The following is a 20,276-nucleotide window of genomic DNA, read 5'->3' on the forward strand; positions in this document are numbered from 1 at the left end:
CGTCTGCCTCGCATGGCTCGCTGGCTCGCAGATTGCAAACCCGTTCTGATCCGACTCGTAGTATCTCCCATCAGTTGTTCTTTTTACTTTTAAGTCTGGTTTCTGCTTGTTACACAAACGCAAACATCAAGGTCCCAGGCAAGTGAAAACGTAAGGTGGATTTCCACTGTCGCGTTAATTTTACGTACGTGCAGATGTGAATGTCTCTGGCATTCATACGTATTAAAATAGAACAAGAACCGAATGTATGAGTCGCGTGCGTAAACGTAAAAATTTGAACAGCATTCAAGTTTTTACGTTAACGCACGCGGCTCATACACCAATTCTTATTCTATTAATTACGAAAAGCTAGCTAATTCACGTCTGCACGCACGTTAATTTACATGATGGTGGAAATCCACCTTTACGCCGACACAAGCATTAGCAAGAGCGCAAAAATGTTCTAAAAATTTAAAGGGGATAAGTTGGCTAAAAAGAAATTCAAATGTCAGTTTTATTTTAATTTGCTTTCGACAATACTATCAAAAGTATTAAATACTATTCCGTAAAATCTGTCGTTTATGCCTGCACCCGATCCGGTCATCAATTTTCATGTGCCTGACTGTCATTTAAAATCCCGAAATTCCTGCTGCTTATATATGTATTGTCTATTTAATTTTCAAAATGGTGGAAGTCGCTTTTGCATTGCGCACATGGTACGGCGCATATTTAAGATGGCGGGGGAAACGGAGGACGCTACGGACCCAACACATTTCGTTTTTTTTTATTCGAAACTTGAGAGTTTTAAACCAAGACAAATATAAATCCTTTGTAAGAGTACATGTATGAATCTGGTAAATCATAACAAGGTGACATTGAGGTGAATTTTTTTTAACATGTTGTGGAAAGCCATCGATATATGAGCTGAAATAAGCTCAAAGCTCTCACGGTGAGTAAACATGTATGTTCGTTGCATTTATTAAAGTGCACCAAGTAAAGTAATCACAGTTGAACAAATCCATAATCTAACTTACCCAAAGAGTGACTGTTGAAATGAACGCTTATTTGGCCGGCGCTCGGGACCATTTCAATAACAGGCTTAAGCACGTGGGGATCTGATGCTCTTTATAAATTTACACTGTCACTTGCTGTCGTCAATTCAGAAATTTTAGGGCTCCAATACCTCAAACACGATTAATGAGATTAATAGGCTCAGTTTCTCCTGAATATAATATTATGTGGCACAGGATCTCATGGATAAATTTAACTAAGATATATACACAGTATACAAAAATGGTATGGTAATTGGCATTTCCAAGCAACTGTTAGACATAGAAATATAATATATAGGAAATGAATCACAACTTCAAGAGCCTTGAGCAGTCACAATTTCAGGGGAATAACCTTGGGTACCTTACAGTCAATATGCTTTCATTTTTCAATAAGTTAAATGATTATTTGAACTTTCACTTGAGCAAAGGTAAATCAAATTTAAAGTATTCAAAAACAAAAGGTAATGTTGACAAAAAAAAAACATTGTTGTTACAGACGAATTTGTTTTAGCTGCTGGTCTTTGATTAAAGTGCCCATATCGGAATTTTTTTTATTTTCTTACCTGAATCTAAACATCACCCTAAGAACTTCAGTGAAAAAATTTTTCGATTTGCATAAAACGCGAATTTTTTATGAATTTTATAAGACGTTCAAATTTGCCGCCATTTTGGCCCACCATTCGCATTAGTCTCCTCTCGGTTTAGCAAGAGCTGTGACGTAGTTTCAGGAACACGTGACTTCAGCCTTTCTCTGGATCTCACTGAAAACAAGTCGCGGTATTCTGTACTCAGACAGAATCATACCGAAAATAGCTTAAGTCCTCTTGATGATATGCAATTCACCAATGGTATACCAATGGAATGCCAAGTCACTCTATTCGTACCAATTGACCATTGGTACCAATGAACGAGCGGAATCCAGCTGTACTCAAACAGAACCATACCGAAAATAGCCTAAGTCCCCTTAATAATATGCAATTCACCAATAGTATACCAATGGAATGCCAAGTCATTCTATTGGTACCAATCGTACCATTGGTACCAATGGACGAACGGAATCCAACTGTACTCAAAACAGAACCATACCTTAATGAGATGCAATTCACCAATGGAGTACCAATGGAATGCCAAGTCACTCTATTGGTACCAATCGTACCATTGGTACCAATGGACGAGCGGAATCCAGCTGTACTCAAACAGAACCATATTGAAAATAGCCTAAGTCCCCTTAATGATATGCAATTCACCAATGGCGTACCAATGGAATGCAAAGTCATTCTATTGGTACCAATCGTACCATTGGTACCAATGGACGAACAGAATCCAGCTGTACTCAAACAGAACCATACCTTAATGAGATGTAATTCACCAATGGTGTACCAATGGAATGCCAAGTCATTCTATTGGTACCTATCGTACCATTGGTACCAATGGACGAACGGAATCCAACTGTACTCAAACAGAACCATACCGAAAATAGCCTAAGTCCCCTTAATTATATGCAATCCCCCAATGGTGTACCAATGGAATGCCAAGTCATTCTATTGGTACCAATCGTACCATTGGTACCAATGGACGAACGGAATCCAACTGTACTCAAACAGAACCATACCTTAATGAGATGCAATTCACCAATGGAGTACCAATGGAATGCCAAGTCATTCTATTGGTACCAATCGTACCATTGGTACCAATGGACGACCGGAATCCAGCTGTACTCAAACAGAACCATAACGAAAATAGCCTAAGTCTCCTTAATGATATGCAATTCACCAATGGCATACCAATGGGATGCCAAGTCATTCTATTGGTTCCAATCGTACCATTGGTACCAATGGACGAACAGAATCCAACTGTACTCAAACAGAACCATACCTTAATGAGATGCAATTCACCAATCGTGTACCAATGGAATGCCAAGTCATTCTATTGGTACGAATCGTACCATTGCTACCAATGGATGAACGGAATCCAACTGTACTCAAACAGAAACATACCTTAATGAGATGCAATTCACCAATGGAGTACCAATGGAATGCCAAGTCACTCTATCGGTACTAATCGTACCATTGGTACCAATGGACGAGCGGAATCCAGCTGTACTCAAACAGAACCATAACGAAAAAAGCCTAAGTCCCCTTAAGTCCCCTTAATGATATGCAATTCACCAATGGCGTACCAATGGAATGCAAAGTCATTCTATTGGTACCAATCGTACCATTGGTACCAATGGACGAACAGAATCCAGCTGTACTCAAACAGAACCATACCTTAATGAGATGTAATTCACCAATGGTGTACCAATGGAATGCCAAGTCATTCTATTGGTACCAATCGTACCATTGGTACCAATGGACGAACGGAATCCAACTGTACTCAAAACAGAACCATACCTTAATGAGATGCAATTCACCAATGGAGTACCAATGGAATGCCAAGTCACTCTATTGGTACCAATCGTACCATTGGTACCAATGGACGAGCGGAATCCAGCTGTACTCAAACAGAACCATATTGAAAATAGCCTAAGTCCCCTTAATGATATGCAATTCACCAATGGCGTACCAATGGAATGCAAAGTCATTCTATTGGTACCAATCGTACCATTGGTACCAATGGACGAACAGAATCCAGCTGTACTCAAACAGAACCATACCTTAATGAGATGTAATTCACCAATGGTGTACCAATGGAATGCCAAGTCATTCTATTGGTACCTATCGTACCATTGGTACCAATGGACGAACGGAATCCAACTGTACTCAAACAGAACCATACCGAAAATAGCCTAAGTCCCCTTAATTATATGCAATCCCCCAATGGTGTACCAATGGAATGCCAAGTCATTCTATTGGTACCAATCGTACCATTGGTACCAATGGACGAACGGAATCCAACTGTACTCAAACAGAACCATACCTTAATGAGATGCAATTCACCAATGGAGTACCAATGGAATGCCAAGTCATTCTATTGGTACCAATCGTACCATTGGTACCAATGGACGACCGGAATCCAGCTGTACTCAAACAGAACCATAACGAAAATAGCCTAAGTCTCCTTAATGATATGCAATTCACCAATGGCATACCAATGGGATGCCAAGTCATTCTATTGGTACCAATCGTACCATTGGTACCAATGGACGAACAGAATCCAACTGTACTCAAACAGAACCATACCTTAATGAGATGCAATTCACCAATCGTGTACCAATGGAATGCCAAGTCATTCTATTGGTACGAATCGTACCATTGCTACCAATGGATGAACGGAATCCAACTGTACTCAAACAGAAACATACCTTAATGAGATGCAATTCACCAATGGAGTACCAATGGAATGCCAAGTCACTCTATCGGTACTAATCGTACCATTGGTACCAATGGACGAGCGGAATCCAGCTGTACTCAAACAGAACCATAACGAAAAAAGCCTAAGTCCCCTTAAGTCCCCTTAATGATATGCAATTCACCAATGGCGTACCAATGGAATGCAAAGTCATTCTATTGGTACCAATCGTACCATTGGTACCAATGGACGAACAGAATCCAGCTGTACTCAAACAGAACCATACCTTAATGAGATGTAATTCACCAATGGTGTACCAATGGAATGCCAAGTCATTCTATTGGTACCAATCGTACCATTGGTACCAATGGACGAACGGAATCCAACTGTACTCAAAACAGAACCATACCTTAATGAGATGCAATTCACCAATGGAGTACCAATGGAATGCCAAGTCACTCTATTGGTACCAATCGTACCATTGGTACCAATGGACGAGCGGAATCCAGCTGTACTCAAACAGAACCATATTGAAAATAGCCTAAGTCCCCTTAATGATATGCAATTCACCAATGGCGTACCAATGGAATGCAAAGTCATTCTATTGGTACCAATCGTACCATTGGTACCAATGGACGAACAGAATCCAGCTGTACTCAAACAGAACCATACCTTAATGAGATGTAATTCACCAATGGTGTACCAATGGAATGCCAAGTCATTCTATTGGTACCTATCGTACCATTGGTACCAATGGACGAACGGAATCCAACTGTACTCAAACAGAACCATACCGAAAATAGCCTAAGTCCCCTTAATTATATGCAATCCCCCAATGGTGTACCAATGGAATGCCAAGTCATTCTATTGGTACCAATCGTACCATTGGTACCAATGGACGAACGGAATCCAACTGTACTCAAACAGAACCATACCTTAATGAGATGCAATTCACCAATGGAGTACCAATGGAATGCCAAGTCATTCTATTGGTACCAATCGTACCATCGGTACCAATGGACGACCGGAATCCAGCTTTACTCAAACAGGACCATAACGAAAATAGCCTAAGTCTCCTTAATGATATGCAATTCACCAATGGCATACCAATGGAATGCCAAGTCATTCTATTGGTACCAATCGTACCATTGGTACCAATGGACGAACAGAATCCAACTGTACTCAAACAGAACCATACCTTAATGAGATGCAATTCGACAATAATGTACCAATGGAATGCCAAGTCATTCTATTGGTACGAATCGTACCATTGGTACCAATGGACGAACGGAATCCAACTGTACTCAAACAGAAACATACCTTAATGAGATGCAATTCACCAATGGAGTACCAATGGAATGCCAAGTCACTCTATTGGTACTAATCGTACCATTGGTACCAATGGACGAGCGGAATCCAGCTGTACTCAAACAGAACCATTACGAAAAAAGCCTAAGTCCCCTTAATGATATGCAATTCACCAATGGAGTACCAATGGAATGCGAAGTCGTTCTATTGGTACCAATCGTACCATTGGTACCAATGGACGAGCAGAATCCAGCTTTACTCAAACAGAACCATACCGAAAATAGCCTAAGTCCTCTTGATAATATGCAATTCACCAATGGTGTACCAATGGAATGCCAAGTCACTCTATTGGTACCAATCGTACCATTGGTACCAATGGACGAGCGGAATCCAGCTGTACTCAAACAGAACCACATTGAAAATAGCCTAAGTCCCCATAATGATATGCAATTCACCAATGGTGTACCAATGGAATGCCAAGTCATTCTATTGGTACCGATCGTACCATTGGTACCAATGGACCAACGGAATCCCCCTGTACTCAAACCGAACCGTAGCGAAAATAGTCTAAGTCCCCTTAATGAGATGCAATTTACCAATGGTGTACCAATGGAATGCCAAGTCCTTCTATTGGTACCAATCGTACCATTGGTACCAATGGACGAGCAGAATCCAGCTGTACTTAAACCGAACAATAGCGAAAATAGTCTAAGTCCCCTTAATGAGATGCAATTTACCAATGGTGCACCAATGGAATGCCAAGTCGTTTTATTGGTACCAATCGTACCATTGGTACCAATGGCGAACGGAATCCAGCTGTACTCAAACCAAACTCCAAACCGTAGCGAAAATAGCCTAAGTCCCCTTAATGAGATGCAATTCACCAATGGTGCACCAGTGGAATGCCAAGTCATTCTATTGGTACCAATCGTACCATTGGTACCAATGGACGAACGGAATCCCCCTGTACTTAAACCGAACCATACCTTAATGAGATGCAATTCACCAATGGAGTACCAATGGAATGCCAAGTCACTCTATTGGTACCAATGGACCAACGGAATCCCCCTGTACTTAAACCGAACAATAGCGAAAATAGTCTAAGTCCCCTTAATGAGATGCAATTCACCAATAGTGTACCAATGAAATGCCAAGTCTTTCTTTTGGTACCAATGGACCAACGGAATCCCCCTGTACTTAAACCGAACAATAGCGAAAATAGTCTAAGTCCCCTTAATGAGATGCAATTCACCAATAGTGTACCAATGAAATGCCAAGTCGTTCTATTGGTACCAATCGTACCATTGGTACCAATGGACGAGCGGAATCCAGCTGTACTCAAACAGAACCATAGCGAAAATAGCCTAAGTCCCCCTAATGATATGCAATTCACCAATGGTGTACCAATGGAATGCGAAGTCGTTCTATTGGTACCAATCGTACCATTGGTACCAATGGACGAGCGGAATCCAGCTGTACTTAAACAGAACCATAGCGAAATTAGCAAAAGCCCCCCTAATGGTATGCAATTCACCAATGGAGTACCAATGGAATGCCAAGTCATTCTATTGGTACCAATCGTACCATTGGTACCAATGGACGAACGGAATCCAGCTGTACTCAAACCAAACCATAGCGAAAATAGCCTAAGTCCCCCTAATGATATGCAATTCACCAATGGTGTACCAATGGAATGCGAAGTCGTTCTATTGGTACCAATCGTACCATTGGTACCAATGGACGAGCGGAATCCAACTGTACTTAAACAGAACCATAGCGAAATTAGCAAAAGCCCCCCTAATGATATGCAATTCACCAATGGAGTACCAATGGAATGCCAATTCATTCTATTGGTACCAATCGTACCATTGGTACCAATGGACGAACGGAATCCAGCTGTACTCAAACCAAACCATAGCGAAAATAGCCTAAGTCCCCTTAATGAGATGCAATTCACCAATGGTGTACCAATGGAATGCCAAGTCATTCTATTGGTACCAATCGTACCAATGGTACCAATGGACGAACAGAATCTAGCTGTACTCAACAAGAACGGTACCGAGAATAGCCTGAGTCTCCTTAATGAGATACAATTCACAAATGGTGTACCAATGGAAAGCCAATCCATTCCATTGGAATCCGTTTGTGTGTATTGGACAACACTCTGCACTTTGACAGTTCAAACAGGTTTGTGAAAACTGCCAACTTTTGTCGACTTCCGAGTCCTTTCTTCTGCCCAAATCAAGGCAGTATTCACTAAACTTGTATTCCAAACAAGCGCTTAAATGTGTGTGTTTGCCCATGGTTCACATAGGGAATTCACTCGCTACATAAACTATACAGTCAACTCACTCAAATTAGGCCCCATTGCATGAGGCCGGCATTATAAGGTGGTTGATCCCAGCCAAATTTCAATTGTTTGCTGGTAGCTTATTTGACTTTCCTTATAAAGGTGGGCAGCTTAAAGGACTATTTCTGATGAAGTGCACTTACGAGATATGTATCTGACATTATTTTCTTTGCCATGGTGGGTTCACTTTTGCTTTGGTTAACCGCTAGGTTGCTGGGGTGAGTAATCTTAATTTGAGTCACCTATATTAGGAGGCTCCGTCTAAGAGGGGTACCTTTTTAACCCTCTGAATGCAAAAGAGGATAGCAAAATTTAAAATTTTCAGTTTGGGTGGTTTTTTTTTATAAAGGGGAACTGTTGTGGAGATTTTGCTGTGTGTTAGTGAAAGCTGCTCAAAGATTAAAATAACAAAGAACCTCTTCTCTAACATGGAATTGCTCTAAGAGCACCACGACGATATGAAATGATTTCTCCAAGAAAGAATAAACTGTAGTCATATTTTAGCAATTTATCCAGGATACACTGGAAAAACTTGAAAAATTTGGCCAATTTTTTTCAAGTAGCAATCAAATTTTTCCTTTCCTAGCCAAAGATAATCAATACTAGTTTCTGTGTGCTAGTAGAGTTATTGTTAACAAAACTGAAAGATTATTTTAACGTTTCCTATGGATACAAATATGTTTTTGGAAGTGACACTGAAAGTAGGTGACGCTGCCCCTTTAAAAGGGAGGCAAAAATAGACTGTGGACCATAAGGGTAGCAATTAGCACGTATTAGAACAACCTCGTTGCCAGCGTCTTTCTTCTCCCCCCCCCCCCCCCACCCCCCTCCGAAAGTGAGGAAAAGAGAGACCCTGGCAACGAGGCTGGAGTATTCGAAAAGGTAGCAAAAACTTAGCCGAGATTCCTGATAAAAGGATGGCAAAAATAGACTGGACCACAAGGGTAGCAATCCACCATACCATAAAAGATGGCAACTGATTCATTTACCCATAATTTCTTACGTATGAAAACCCTAACATCGCACAGAAAAGTTTTAAAAACTTCAAACCTAGCATACACAATGTTGTACTACAGGGACAAATTTCGCAAAAAAAATAACATATGGCTTTTTTGCCTATTGGCTTTGTTAGGTTCGCAAGGTATTGTGGTAAAATGAACATCCGCCATCTTATTTCGTACAGAGCAAAAACTGACCCGAAATCCCTGGCAGAAAGACCACGCGTAACACCAACTACATAGGGGATATTCTTCTGTCTTTGATTTAGCTCTGAGGCATGAGAAAGGGGTAGGTTTTTTTGTTTTATACATTTTAAGTGAAAGAGGCACCATTTCACTAACAATTTCTATTTGAAAGGGGAAGGTGTTGAACCTGAGGGCGGTATGAAACTCTATCGGGTACCCCGCACCGGCATTTGTGTATATTTCATCTTTCTTTACACGAAAGCAATTTGGGAGAATCATAAGGCTTGTGATCCGAGTGAGAATAACAAAAGGTACGCAAAGTTAGAGAGGTATACCTCTCTAACTTTGCGTACACTATCACGATCCGGTACGGATCTTTGGTCCTTAATTACACAGTTACCCATTGCAGAAGATTGTACTTTTGCCTCTTAGCTAAGGTTACGATCCTTGCTTCCGTAGTTTTATAAAACCTAAATTTATATTTTTCAGAATCATTGATTTCAGCCCTAGCTTCTCCACAATTAGCCCTGCCCCTGATCGCCCCCATCTCCCCATGATCTGTGGTAGTCACGTGACAATTCGCAAAGACCCTGACACGAGATCACAAACAAAATGGCGCGAGAAAGCAGGTAGCCTACAAAACAGGCGTTATTTTTTGTGTTTTTCAGGCGAGCGGAGACAAGCGCGAGTCACGCGCAACTCCTCTGCTCGCCTGAAAAACGCAAAAAAAAAAAAAAAAAAAAAAAAAGTTAAGGCCTGTTCTGCAGGCTAAAGCTTTTAATAACGGCAAAAATGAAAGATAAAACAGGCTAAATACGAATCTTATATTATCGAACAATTTCGATTCTCCGATGGGGTATGCGGCTCGTGAAATTAGAATTGATTGGCACCCCCTCAGTCTCGGAAGACTATAGTCTCGCACCCTGAATGGTGGCTCTGGAACAGCGTCTGTTGTGGCTGGAGAGGCCGATTCGAGAGTGGCAGTCTCTCCCACATTGGGAGCAGATGATGTCTGTCACTGGTCTGTTTCCTTGACTTCGGACCTTCCCTCTTTCCCTCTTTGCCTCAGTCTGTAGGGCAAGTGTCTCCTCAAACTGGGAAAGGCCTTGGTGCACAGCCTGCCTCCAAGCCGAGCGATCAGAGGCCAAGCTTTTTCATTCGTTGAGGTCAATTTCCAAGGCCTTCAGATCCCTTTTGCAGACATCTTTGTAGCGCAGCTGTGGTCTGCCTGTGGGGCGCTTTCCCTGCATTAGTTCTCCGTAGAAGAGACCTTTTGGGATCCTGCCATCGTCCATTCTCACAACTGACCAAGCCAGCGCAGGCGTCTCCGTTTCAGCAGAGTGTACATGCTGGGTGTTCTAGCCCGCTTCAGGATTGTGTTAGAATTGCATTTATAATAAAATATAGGTAGTATTTGTTTATCATAAACAAAAAAAGGAAAAACTACTAAAAAGTCAATGGGCTCTTGATCAACCAAATAAAACTGCGGCCGACCGCAGCTGGACACGACTGAGACGCTTAAAACAGCGCCTCATTCCCATGCAAAGTCATGTCAGTTTTTCATCCATCGCGGAAAACCTGGGAACGAGATTGGCTTGTAAAATGAAGGAGGGGGGGGGAGTGGGGGGCAACTGCTTTAGATGTTACGATAACCTGAAAGTTGGGTAGACTGGGCGTAACCCTTTCACTCTTTGCATTCCTTATTTCCGTTTCCCTTTTGCTGAAAGAATCAGAATTTATGCCTGGTTTAGCACGAAAAGGGTCTCTATTCACAGCCTCGTTCCCAAGGCTTTTTCCTGGAAACGAGGTTGCTTAATACATGGATGGATTTGACGGTTGATGACGTTTAAAATTCATTGGATAGTGACGGTTGAATGGTCTAAAATAGCTAGTGCAGTATGTGGCAAATCAAACATGTTTGCAGATGAAAGCACATACAAAACCGACAATATTTTAAACTAAAACTGTGTTCTTCGTTGGAAACAAACCGCGAAGAATGGGGGATTAAGGAAAATGGTTAATGTGTATTTTCAACTGCGCAAAGGTACATCTTTCAGTATTATTTTCTCTTTTCTAAATACCGCGAAAATGAACTCTGAGGTCAAAAAATCACTGGAAATATTTCTGCTTGATTTAACACATCTTTAAATAATTCAGCAACCACCTGGCCGCCGTCAATTAACATAGCTCAACAGTGATGTGAAGAAATTTAATGACAGCGTCAACAGATCGAGTCGCGAGGGATTTGACCGAGAAAAGGGAAATGAACTCACGTATTACTGCTAACCTGAATGGTACAGTTTGGCTTCCAAAGACGAATCAAGTGATAGCTAACCTAAAGGAGTAACAGCAAAATCATCCGAAGGAAGGTCTTAATATCGCCATGTCCGACCGACCGTGGTTTCGAATTAATCGCGACTTGTTAGTCTACAAAGCTTTCTACTTCTTTTTCCTCAGTGGATTTGGCTCCATATTTCCTTATCTTCCGGTGTATTTTCGTCAGATAGGGCTGCCCGCAAGTCAGGTTGGCTTGTTGCTCGGTTTACGTCCGATTGTTCAATTGGCCAGCGCGCCGTTTTGGGCCATCATGGCGGACAAGTACCGGAAGCGAAAGTCCGTCCTGGTAATGTCCGTGCTCTCTTGGCTCATCATGACGATGGCCCTAGCGTTTGTGGAGCCTACCAACGAACTCTGCGAAATTCGCCAGGGAAATGACACTCATCAACATGTTGTGAACTATACAAAAGTAAAAACTGGATTTTTTAGGCGCTCACTGTGGCACCAAGCTAAAGTTCATGTGAAAGTTGGAGACGAAAGATCCTTACGACCCGACTTGGACGTTGTGCCCATTCATATCAGTGGACATAGTAAAAAACGCTATAACGACACAAGTTCAAGCATCACCCTTCCAGTGATAGCTTCGAAGACTTTAGATCGTAAACAGCAGCTACAGCTAGCTGGTATAACTGAAATTCTGTCTCATGATGGAAGAACTTTTATTCCGAGAAACGCCAGTTTTCATTCAACTTCGCCGAGAGGACAAGGTAAACAGCACCAAGACATTCCATCTCAAATGGGTGACAGCTCTTCTCTAAAATCGTTTAGCTCGAATCGCAAAGCTAATGAGACTTTTGTGTCTAAAAACAACACCCAGTGGGATCGTTTTTATAACAAGCGAGGTCCAAAGACAAATAATGCATTACAAACGGCCACCAGCCAAGACGTCGCACCATCGAGCGAGCAAATTAAATCAAAACACCTTTCCCGTTTTTACACAGTCTCCAAATCGCCAAAAGAAAATTACAGGCGGAAACATATCTCGGAAAATCTTACTTCTAAAACTCATCGGCAGCGTAAATTGAGTTCCAGAAAATTTGGTGGAAAACCTACTGCTAAAATGTATAAAATCGCTGGAGAAAACGTCACGTCTAATTTTGTGCCACCCGCCAAAAACACGAAAAAGAATGACACTTCGTCCATTGACAAGAGAAGAGATAATAAAGACTCACCACCGGTTGTTATCGAGTTTTCAAGAATTATAATTCCGCACAGTCTGGGCAAAAATACAGCGAACTCCGTAAACGATGATGGTAGGAATTTTAAGAGGCCACTTGCTCCAGAAAATTTGACAAAGTTTGTTTCCCATAAAACTGTTTTACCCTCGAAACAACCGATTACCAAACAAGTAGATCAGAATATTTCTGATATATTCACACGCATAAACAACCACCCCATTGATAACGTCAACAATTATAAAGACAATTTGCTACAACTAGAAGAAAAGCTATCGAAGATCGTAGGATTTAATAATTCTCAAAAACCCGAAACCAAGGACGGCCCACTAGAAAAGAATAATTTAAGCGATACGGCCTCGATTGAGAATCCAGTTTCCTCCAATCATTCTGTCGCGCATGGATCAATTCTTCAAATTCATGTCCACGGTAAAAGCAAAAACTCCTCAAAGGAGAGCGACAAACTCAGTCATTTAAAGGAATTAAATAAATTGAAGACACAATTTGCAACGCATAATGACCGCACAAAACTTGAGTCGGACATTCCAGTGTTCAACGAAAGCAAATTTAATCGTGCAAGCACTTTAAATGGTTCAACACCAAACGACGTTTTTCTACTTGAAGACTCATCCGGTGGCTCTGGAAGTATTTTACTTGGCGGTTCTTCTGTAGAAAATAAAACTGGATATGTAAACAAGGCATTTGACGAAGCTTCAAATGAAGAAAATGACACACAAGCAAAGATGGAGGAAGACGAGCGCTTGCTCAAAACAGCTGACGGTGTGTTTCCTGTACAAATCCCAAAGAGTGGCCTGCAAGGTTACGAGCAGGCGAGTAAAGCTAAGGCGCCGAGTAACGAAAGTTTAATTCAAACACTTGAAGATTTATCTGGGACATTCCAAACAAGTAGCGTTCATGTTAAAGCAGGCAATGAAGAGACATCTGAAAGCAACTTCTTGCAGCAATCACAAACGACAAACGCTTATCCTGTGGAAAATTCAGATTCACCGCTACATATATGGATGACAAATCTGTTAAAAACAAACTCATTTGAACTAAAGAGAATATTCACCATTCTCCTCGTCCTAGTTGTTGTAGGAGAGTTTTTGGAGGCTCCTTCGACGACGCTAGCAGATGCATCGCTGCTTGAGCACCTCGGCGAAGAGAGACGATACTACGGAAAACAGCGATTATGGGGCTCGCTCGGATTCGGGTTATCTTCGTTTTTCGTCGGAGTTCTCCTGGAGAGGTCACGTCACGTGGTCTGTGGTGATCAATATACGGATTACATGATCTGTTTTTGCGTGTTCGCATTACTAATGGTGACTACATTGTTCATATCAACGACTTTTAAGTTCAAATACAAAGAAACTGACACGAAACATGCAAGCGTGTTTTCAGCGCTGTGCAACATTCACTACGGCTCCTGCCTTGTAGCGGCCTGCTTCATGGGAGTTGGTCACGGGATGTCCCACAGTTTCCTCAATTGGTTTCTTGAGGACCTGGGGGCGACCAAAACATTAATGGGTGTTGCAGTGATCTGTCGAAGCACTTTCGATTTATTGACATTTTTTGTAGCTGGGAGCGTTATCAAAGCTTTTGGACAGATTAAAATCATGATCTGCGCATTGATATCATACGGAATAGCCTTCACACTGTATTCTCTACTCACGAATCCTTGGTGGGTTCTGCCGATAGAAATGTTAGTTGGATGTACCTATGCAGCGTCTTGGTCAGCGTGTACCTCATATATGGCTGGTGCAGCGTCCTCTGAATCAGTCACAACTATTCAAGGTAAACAACGACAAATTGCATGTATACGGAGAAGAAAGGAATAACTAAAGATCCTGCGCGTTGTATAATTGATAAGTATATGTCAAAATTATTTGGTTGTGCTTCACCTCGGTCTGTGATTGGCACTTTCTCATCTATTTTGAAGCAAAACCATAAGCCAGCTTTGACGTGCGCACAAACATGTTTCACCTTCTTTTTCTTGCGCTTTCGCCACAGTTTCTTCGGCCTCCTCTTTCTGGATCCGCCCCTGAACATCATTTGCTTGGTAGAAGCGAAAGCTTCAAGTTTTGCTGTTTTAACAGCAAATTAAAATTAAATTAACTGAATTAATGAAAATTAAAATTAAAATTTCATCTCATCTCCGAATAAGTGAATTTCATTGTAATACGTTTAACCCTGAGGTACACAATCAACTTGGTAACATTAAATTGACTGTAATTGACAAAGCATATTCTAACTGAATCATCCGCAGGCATTCTTCAAGGTGTGTACTGGGGACTGGGAACAGGTTCAGGCACCATAGCAGGAGGGTTTCTCATCCACCATATTGGCGCGGTGGCCACGTTTCGTTGCGTTGCATGCTGCGCTTTCGTGGTTTGCGTTTTGTTCTGTCTTGCGCAGTTCAAGTGGACTCACGAGACAACAGAGTCGCGTCAGTTGGACTTCGAATACACATACCTCCCCACTGTGGAGTCAAAAGATACCGAAGAACTTCTACGGGGATACAGAGTGTCGAAAACTGCAAAGATCAAGCAGAATACCAAAGGGTTATACTAATTACACCATTCACAAGTAGCGATGAACAGAGAGGACGCATGCGCACTCTCCTTCGCGCATCTCTCTAGGAGCCTGGAACAGGCTACATGCTTCGGGGCTCTGGGAATCCGAGGAGACGTCACTCAAGCTTTGCCACACACAAATAAAAACGACAGGAAATGTAACGAAAAAAACCGGGAGAAATTGGACAAACAACTGGACGAATTTCTCGATGTAACATTCAAAAGGAGTTAGGGCCCGACCAAACTAGAAAAAATGTTTTAGCGGAAACATGGTTTGTTCTTTTAGGACAAAATGAAAAGCGCATTTTTGGCAAAATTTGTTTAGCTGAAGAAACGGAGTTGTCTTGTTTAGAATAAAGATTTGCTTGCGAAAAAATAGTTCCCGCACGACTAAGTAAGCTTCCACAAGGACGCTTCTCGTTAAGGACGGTGCCTACTGATACAGGAGTATTTTTTCACAGTTTATGACCATGTGGGCAAAGCAGATCTTAGTATGGGCTGTTGGAATCCAGAAAGAAAATTGGGGGTAGCAGGGCATTTTTTAGAGATAATTAACTAACAATTATTCTAAAAAGCCGTAAAATATAAAGCAGTACATGGCCTTATTTTCCAAATTGAAGCTTAGGTATCTCTGAAAAATGCATGGTTAACCCCAGTTTTCTTTTTGGATCACAAGAGCACTTGCTGAATTGTGCTTTCTCCGCATAGTTTTAAACCGCGCAGAAATATCCCTGTATTAGTAGGCACCACCCATAGCAAACCCAAGGATCTCGAGATGCGCAGAACGTATGCACAGTAGTAAAAGTAGGCACCCTCCTAAAGCCATCCCTAAGGTGTATGGGCCAACAATCTTAGTTTGCCTTTGAGGGTGAGAGCTCCGATCCTTTAATCTCCCCCTCCACAAACAATTGTACTGATACTGCAAATTAAGGAATCAGATAGTCTCTTTGATTCTATAGAAATTTGCTTATTATTAGTAAGACTAAAACGTTAAGTCACTCGATCAAGTTCACTTGGTCTTTGCCTCTTTCAGTAAAACATATTTTTTCAAACCACAGGCTCGTCATCCTCTATAAATAAATAGTTGTGTGACGTGCTGCGTATTTGTAATTTTTGCATTGGGGCGGTTTATCGAACCAGCCAACTAGAGGCGAAACTTAGAAACTGGAAATATTGTTTTCCTATATTTTCCCGTGTTTAATTTGGCGATTCGAGGCTTGCTAAGGCAGTACTCACGGAATTTGAAATGAGACAAATAGTGGTCCGATTTATCGAGGCTTAATAAAGGAGAGACGTATTTCAAATCATGTTTTAGCTCAGCACAATAATACTTCTGCACATTGAAGGCCAAGTGTTCCTTTAGACAACTGATTTGTTTGACCATTGGCCCGAGTTTTGAAGTATTTCTTTCATGTTTTCTAACGTGGAAGAGTGGGAGGGCGCTTATTAAAAATCGTGGGCTTCAAGCGGGTATGTCTTATAAGAAATGGCAATAGAGCTTTTACGGTATTTCAAACCCGGGGATAAGTACCCATTTCTGACATTAAAAAAAGCACCCCTGTGCGGTAGTGCCGGCTCCAATCAAAGCATTTTGCAGTTCAAAAGCGACGGCAAATGCCGGTGAGGGGTACCCGATAGAATTTCATACCGCCTTGAGGTTCAACACCTTCCCCTTTCAAATAGAAATTGTGACAGAAATGGTGCCCCTTTCATTTGAAATTTATAAAACAAAGCCCTTCCCCTCTTCTCATGCCTCAGAGCTAAATCAAAGACAGAAGAATATACCTTAATAGTTGGTGATTCGCGTAGCCTTTCTACCAGGAATTTCGGCTCAGTTTTTGCTACCTTTACGAATACCAACCTCGTTGCCAGGCTGAGGGTCTCTCTTCTACCCGCTTTCCTTTAGGGGGGGGGGGGGGGGGGTAGACGCTGGTAACGAGGTTGTTCTAATACGTGCTAATTGCTACCCTTGTGGTCCAGTCTATTTTTGCCTCCCTTTTAAAGGGGCAGCATCACCTACTTTCAGTGTCACTTCCAACAGCCAAAAACAGATTTGTATCCATGGAAACGTTAAAATAATCGTTCAGTTTTGTTAACAATAACTCTACTAGTACACAGAAAGTAGTATTGATTATATTTGGTTAGGGATGGCTGGGATAGAAAAATTGATTGCAACTTGAAAAACATGGGCCAAATGTTTCAAGTTTTTCCTGTGAATCCTGGAGAAATTGTTAAAAGATTATTACAGTTTATTCTTCCTTGGAGAAATCATTTCATATTTTCCTTGTGGTACTCTTAGAGCAATTTTATGTTAGAGAAGAGGTTCTTTGTTATTTTAATCTTTGAGCAGCTTTCACTAACACACAGCAAAATCTCAATAACAATGCTCCTTTAAATACCCTAACTAAATTTTTCAAATTTTTTTTTTTTTTTTTTTTTGCATTCAGAGGGTTGAAAAGGTACCCCTCTCAGACGGCGCCTTCCCAAATAGGGGGCTATAAACTTGAGACTCCTCCAAACTTGAAACTTGACTCAAGTTCAAATTACTCACCCGAGCAACCTAGCGGTTAAGGTTACTGATAGGTTTCACGAGTGTCTTCAGGGAAATCTTGCGTACGCGCGCTGCTTTTGATAAATCCACGGAAAACTGTATATCACTGTAAAGCTGATAAATTGAAGTTTGCGAAAATATCAATGTTTTTTTTTTTTTGTTTTGTTGGATAAATAAGCGCTCAGAGGCCTGCAAACTTAATATTAGCGACGTGTACTTAACTGAATTACCCATTCTCACGTAAAGGCGCACAATCAAACAAACTGCACAATATCAATCAGGAGATAAGAGGCTAACAACACGTGTCAGGCTCTTTATTTCTATTGGTTTGTGTGAAAACCCATCCTAACGTTTGACAATGGAAAATCTTTATGGTCGCGTCAGAAGTTAACACGTCACGGGAAAAATATTTTTGAATTTCGTAAAAGCCCGACACACTTTGATGCATTGATATCTGATGACCATTTTGGCCGAATTTCGTTGAAATCTGGCAAATCATCATACCTTTTTAATTCATTTGAAGATGGGGAATTCTCGAGTTAAAAAGTCGAAACCACTATGGCAGAGAAAACAATGTCTCATACGTATCTTTAAAGTGCACTCCATCAGCATTAGCCCTTTGCATCTGCCTTAGAGAGCTGTCCATTTTTTTAAGGACAGTCAGTTAAGCTACCAACAAACAAGTGAAATTTGGCCAGGACCGACCAACTTATAATGCCGCCTTGCAATGGGGCCTAATTTCTGTGAGATGACTGTATAGTTTATATAGTGAGTGAATTTCCTGTATGACTTCTGGCCAAACGGACAAAAACAAAAGTACTCATTTGTAAATACAAGTTTAGTGGATACTGCCTTGATTTGGGTGGAAAAAAAGACTTGGAAGTCAACAAAAGTTGGCAGTTTTCACAAACCAGTTTGAACCATCAAAGTGCACGCAAAGCACTGCTGCAGCATTCCAAGTCCTTGTGAGAAAAAAAAAAGTTCCAAGGCGACTATGGTTGAAAATTACACTCTAATAAGGCCCGTCAGGGCTTTCATCCTCCCACCAAGTCGTGATAAAGCTACAAAAATATGTTTAAAATTAATTTATTCATTTCTCACGTTTTAAGGCTAATTAAGGCTTCCAGATACTATTTATAATAACAGTATTTGAAATGTATACCCCTTATCTTTTTTCTTAGTTCTTGTTACCCCGACTACTGCTACTAAGAATGAAATGAGCTTCAGGCTTGATCACACACAGCTGATGTCACCTTTAAGGTCATCAAAGTTGATGTGACCCCATCCGCCGGAGGTGAAGTCAATCAGTTTGACACGTGCTCTCTGACCAATAAAGGCATGGACATCCCACACCTTGCGAGTCATCGTTTCAGAACATGCGCCAGTGATACTTTTGACAACCTACAAAATAAAATAAATATCACGTCAATAAGAAAAGAACAACGTTGCTGTGGCCAAGTAAAACAGACTAAGCGCACTTGAAACATTCTCCAATTAAAAATTAATATAGCAATATAAACAAGCAACTATAAGGCTGTAAGTAGAAGGGAAATTAAAGGAATTAATTATTCTTTAGGCTAAAAAAATATTGATTTGAATCCAACTAGAACTCTTAAACTATTTCGTTTAGAGTTTTTCGGGGTTATTTATTGCGTTCAACGTAGAAAGAACGCACACCTAATGCAGATTGGAGTCGAGATTGTATGGGACAGTCGATCAACGAATGAACGGATCTTGGGATACATATCTGGCATCCCCCGCAGATTTGCAGGGGTGGATGACATCATCACAAACTTGGCAAAGGAGAGAGCCTGGGATCGAACAAATACACTCCCTAATCTTTGATTACAGTATTACTAGTTCTTAGGTCCAATTTACATGTCACAATTTGTTGACCGAATTCTCTCTTTGCTGCCGTAGAGCGGGTTGAAAATCAGTCCTATTCATAAAATCTTTAAGCACTGCCAAATTAAGCCAATTTTCATCTACTTGCTCAGTTTCTTTGTCAAATTAGGCCAAAGTGGCCCAATTAATCAGTATATGTGCAAGTCAATTAGCCTTTAAACACCAAAAATTAACTAAAAAGTTTGTCCTGAAGCTTTCCCAACTCATCCGGGACCCTTAATATCAATGGTGACTGCTTGCTTTGCTGACAAAAAAAATTAAGTAAGCCTATAAGATTGGATGGCAGTTTTCTACATATGGTCTATACTCTCATAGACCATAAAAGGACATCACAAAATGTTCAAAACCCAATTGGAGCCACGAGCTGCAGGCGAGTGGTTTCACTGCCAAGTTTTGAACAGTTTATGGCATCATTTTATGGTCTATAGATCATAGAAAATTGCTGTCAATTTGTTTTTACTATAACATGAAAAAAGTACAAGCGGAATTGGCTTTCGTTTTCGTTGAGAAAGCAATTGCGTTACAAATGACATCATTTTTATTGTCTGTACTCTTATAGACAATAGCTACG

At 41.0% G+C, this 20,276-nt stretch overlaps 2 protein-coding genes and 1 long non-coding RNA gene across 3 annotated transcripts in view; 2 read left to right on the top strand and 1 right to left on the bottom strand.

Moving 5' to 3' along the window:
• The window catches only part of LOC146474091 (uncharacterized), a 61,215-nt gene extending 44,868 nt beyond the window's left edge, over positions 1 to 16,347 (top strand). Inside the window, exon 2 of the long non-coding RNA XR_014866221.1 lies at positions 16,016 to 16,347. This is a non-coding gene — a long non-coding RNA (uncharacterized LOC146474091). The remainder of the gene's footprint in view (positions 1 to 16,015) is intronic.
• LOC146474094 (uncharacterized) lies at positions 11,081 to 16,347 on the top strand. The gene is made up of 2 exons (XM_085117350.1): positions 11,081 to 14,470; positions 14,943 to 16,347. Exons 1-2 carry the CDS (start codon positions 11,548 to 11,550, stop codon positions 15,245 to 15,247), a joined length of 3,228 nt encoding a protein of 1,075 aa, XP_084973476.1. The 5' UTR covers positions 11,081 to 11,547; the 3' UTR covers positions 15,248 to 16,347.
• A 2,567-nt stretch (positions 16,348 to 18,914) lies between these two features.
• The window catches only part of LOC146474095 (uncharacterized), a 30,074-nt gene continuing 28,712 nt past the window's right edge, over positions 18,915 to 20,276 (bottom strand). Inside the window, exon 8 of the mRNA XM_085117348.1 lies at positions 18,915 to 19,201. Within this exon, the coding sequence (XP_084973474.1) occupies positions 19,034 to 19,201 (168 nt within the window). The 3' untranslated portion in view covers positions 18,915 to 19,033. The remainder of the gene's footprint in view (positions 19,202 to 20,276) is intronic.

This window comes from Pavona decussata, unplaced genomic scaffold (assembly GCF_977016875.1).
Source record: "Pavona decussata unplaced genomic scaffold, jaPavDecu1.1 SCAFFOLD_91, whole genome shotgun sequence".
Taxonomy (NCBI): domain Eukaryota; kingdom Metazoa; phylum Cnidaria; class Anthozoa; order Scleractinia; family Agariciidae; genus Pavona; species Pavona decussata.